Consider the following 2413-nt stretch of genomic DNA (forward strand, 5'->3'; position numbering starts at 1 on the left):
CCATTCGAATTTCTGTAGGCGGGAATTATTTGTAATGAAATTCTAATGAGCCGCTTTGTGATATCACAAAGACCGGAAACCAAACGCTGTAGTCCAAACGAGCTGTTTGTTGTAGTTCTTGAAAAAGGATTTTTAAAAAACTAATTATCTCCCTTTGGAGTGGACTTTGAGATTTGTAACTTTCTAGATCTTTTTAATGCCCAAACATACACACTACACACCGACTAAAATTAAAAAAGTGAAAAAGCATAATAGGACCCCTTTAAGTCACTTATTTGTATAGTAGGGCACAAAATTCGGCATCATTACTCCAGTCTTCAGGGTCACATGATCCTTCAGAAATCATAATATTCTAAATATTCGCTGCTCAAGAAACATTTCTTATTGTTATGAATAAAGTTGAAAAATTCTATGATGAATAGAAAGATCAAAAGCAGCATTTATTTGAAATAGAAATCTTTTGCAATATTATAAATGTATGTGTTGTCACTTTTGATCAATTTAATGCATCCTTGCTAAACAAAAGTATAAAGTTCTCTCAAAAAAATACGTATAAAATCTCTGATTATGTAATGTCAGAGTCCAGTTGACCCTGTGCTGCAGAGCAGCAAACTTTGGCATTTACACACTGGCAGCTCAGAGTCTGGCAGCAGTGTGTGACCATATACCGACCGTTGCACATTCAACAGACACTTTACAAAGACAAATGCAGAAATTCAGATGCATTTATGCCCCGCACACACATAACTATTTGCCTACAGACTTGCACACAACAGCACTGCATTCGCGCGAAGCTCCACAGCTCAATGGAAGAGTGCCGTACAGACCCCCGCTCTGCGCATGACATCCACCGGGATCACCGTCTCCATCTCCTCCGCGCCCTTCGCCAGAATCACTAGAGCTCTTTTACCAGCCATGACTGCGAGTCCGAGGCCTGTGACGGTCTGCAACGCAATACAACGCCACTCACACACACGACGCATTTATTTTAAAAGGCGTTTCCGGGTCTGGTTACTTCTGGGGAACTGCCAGGCAAAATAAAAGTCTTCTTTTTAGTTCTTCTTGTATTTAATGGCGGTGATTAATTTATTATATCCCTATGTGTAATCATGTACTTTGTATTATTGTTAAAATAGAATCGTGTAATATATGTCAATATCTGAAGTGTAAAAATTGAGTTTATTATAAATAGTCATCATAGAGATGAAAAATGTAGACCCTTCAACCAGAAAATATACACTACAGATTTATTTTCAGTTATGGAAATGAAACTACAACAAATAGCCAAATAGCTTACATTAATAATACCTGAATAAAAGGGTCCCTTATGTAATTCCTTTTGATCTGTTTTTATCTGATCAGGCTCCTATATTTATGTTCAGTTATTTCACTTTAAGTGCATAGAAAAGGGCCTATATGTTTGACATTAGAGTCAAATTACTGAACCTAGGAGCCTGATAAAAATGCTCATTTTAGATGAAAATTTCAGATGTGTGTGTGTGTGTGTGTGTGTGAATATGTAAGTGAATATTCTATAGTTGTATACAGTTACAAATGGCTTTTAAAGCCATATAGAGTATGTAGATGTTTGAATAGTTTTACTTGGGTTAATTAATTAATTTATGTTTAGATTAAAAGTAAAATTGTTTTTAAAATGGAACAACGTCACTGTGTAAGGTTTTAGGGCAGGTATTAAGGGAAAAATGCTAATGATTTTGTATCAATTCCAAATGTTACGGTTTATTGGAATGCTTTTGTCTCTGGTATTGCCTGGAGGAAAGCTTGGCTGATTCCAAATATATACTTTATTACTAATAATAAGATACAAGAAGTTTCCTTTCGAATTATCCATCATATATATATCCTGTTAACACTTTCTTAAAGAAATACAAAAAAGATATTGATACAAACTGTTCTTTTTGCAAACAGCACCCAGAGACTATAGTGCATTTATTTAGGCACTGCCATTACCCTAAATTGTTGTAGAAAGACCTCTCTTGATTTGTTATTGAGAACATTGATAAAGATCTTTCTTTACTATGGGAAAATGTTTTGTTTGGGCTTGTTAATTTAAAAAAAGTGCATTTAGAAAAACAAATTGTACTTAATCTCCTTAACTTGTTAACAACATTTTATTTCTCATATCAGAAGCCACTGTTTTATGTTTTGCTAGCTAAAAAACAGCATTATTATATGGGACTTTTTCTAACTCATGTAATAAGAAGGCTTTAAAAACAGTTTAAATTTGTAAGCTGTTTAATCTTTTCCTTTGAATGTAATGTGTTTTGTTTATTTTTATACCCCTGTCTAGTAATTTATTTGTTTTGTCATTATTATAATTTTTTTAATTTTCTTTTTATTATTATTATTATGTTTTTTTGTATGTTAACTGCTTTTATTGGTTGATATAATG

The 2413-nt window shown here is 33.3% G+C and overlaps 1 protein-coding gene across 1 annotated transcript in view; it reads right to left on the minus strand.

Moving 5' to 3' along the window:
- LOC107701995 (protein deglycase DJ-1zDJ-1-like) overlaps positions 1 to 1020 on the minus strand; it is a 9040-nt gene extending 8020 nt beyond the window's left edge. Inside the window, exon 1 of the mRNA XM_016504170.1 lies at positions 828 to 1020. Coding sequence (XP_016359656.1) covers positions 828 to 983 — 156 coding nt within the window. The 5' untranslated portion in view covers positions 984 to 1020. The remainder of the gene's footprint in view (positions 1 to 827) is intronic.
- Positions 1021 to 2413: the final 1393 nt, after the last annotated feature.

The sequence above is a fragment of the Sinocyclocheilus anshuiensis genome, unplaced genomic scaffold, assembly GCF_001515605.1.
Source record: "Sinocyclocheilus anshuiensis isolate Anshui unplaced genomic scaffold, SAMN03320099.WGS_v1.1 scaffold262, whole genome shotgun sequence".
In the NCBI taxonomy this organism is placed as follows: Eukaryota; Metazoa; Chordata; class Actinopteri; order Cypriniformes; family Cyprinidae; genus Sinocyclocheilus; species Sinocyclocheilus anshuiensis.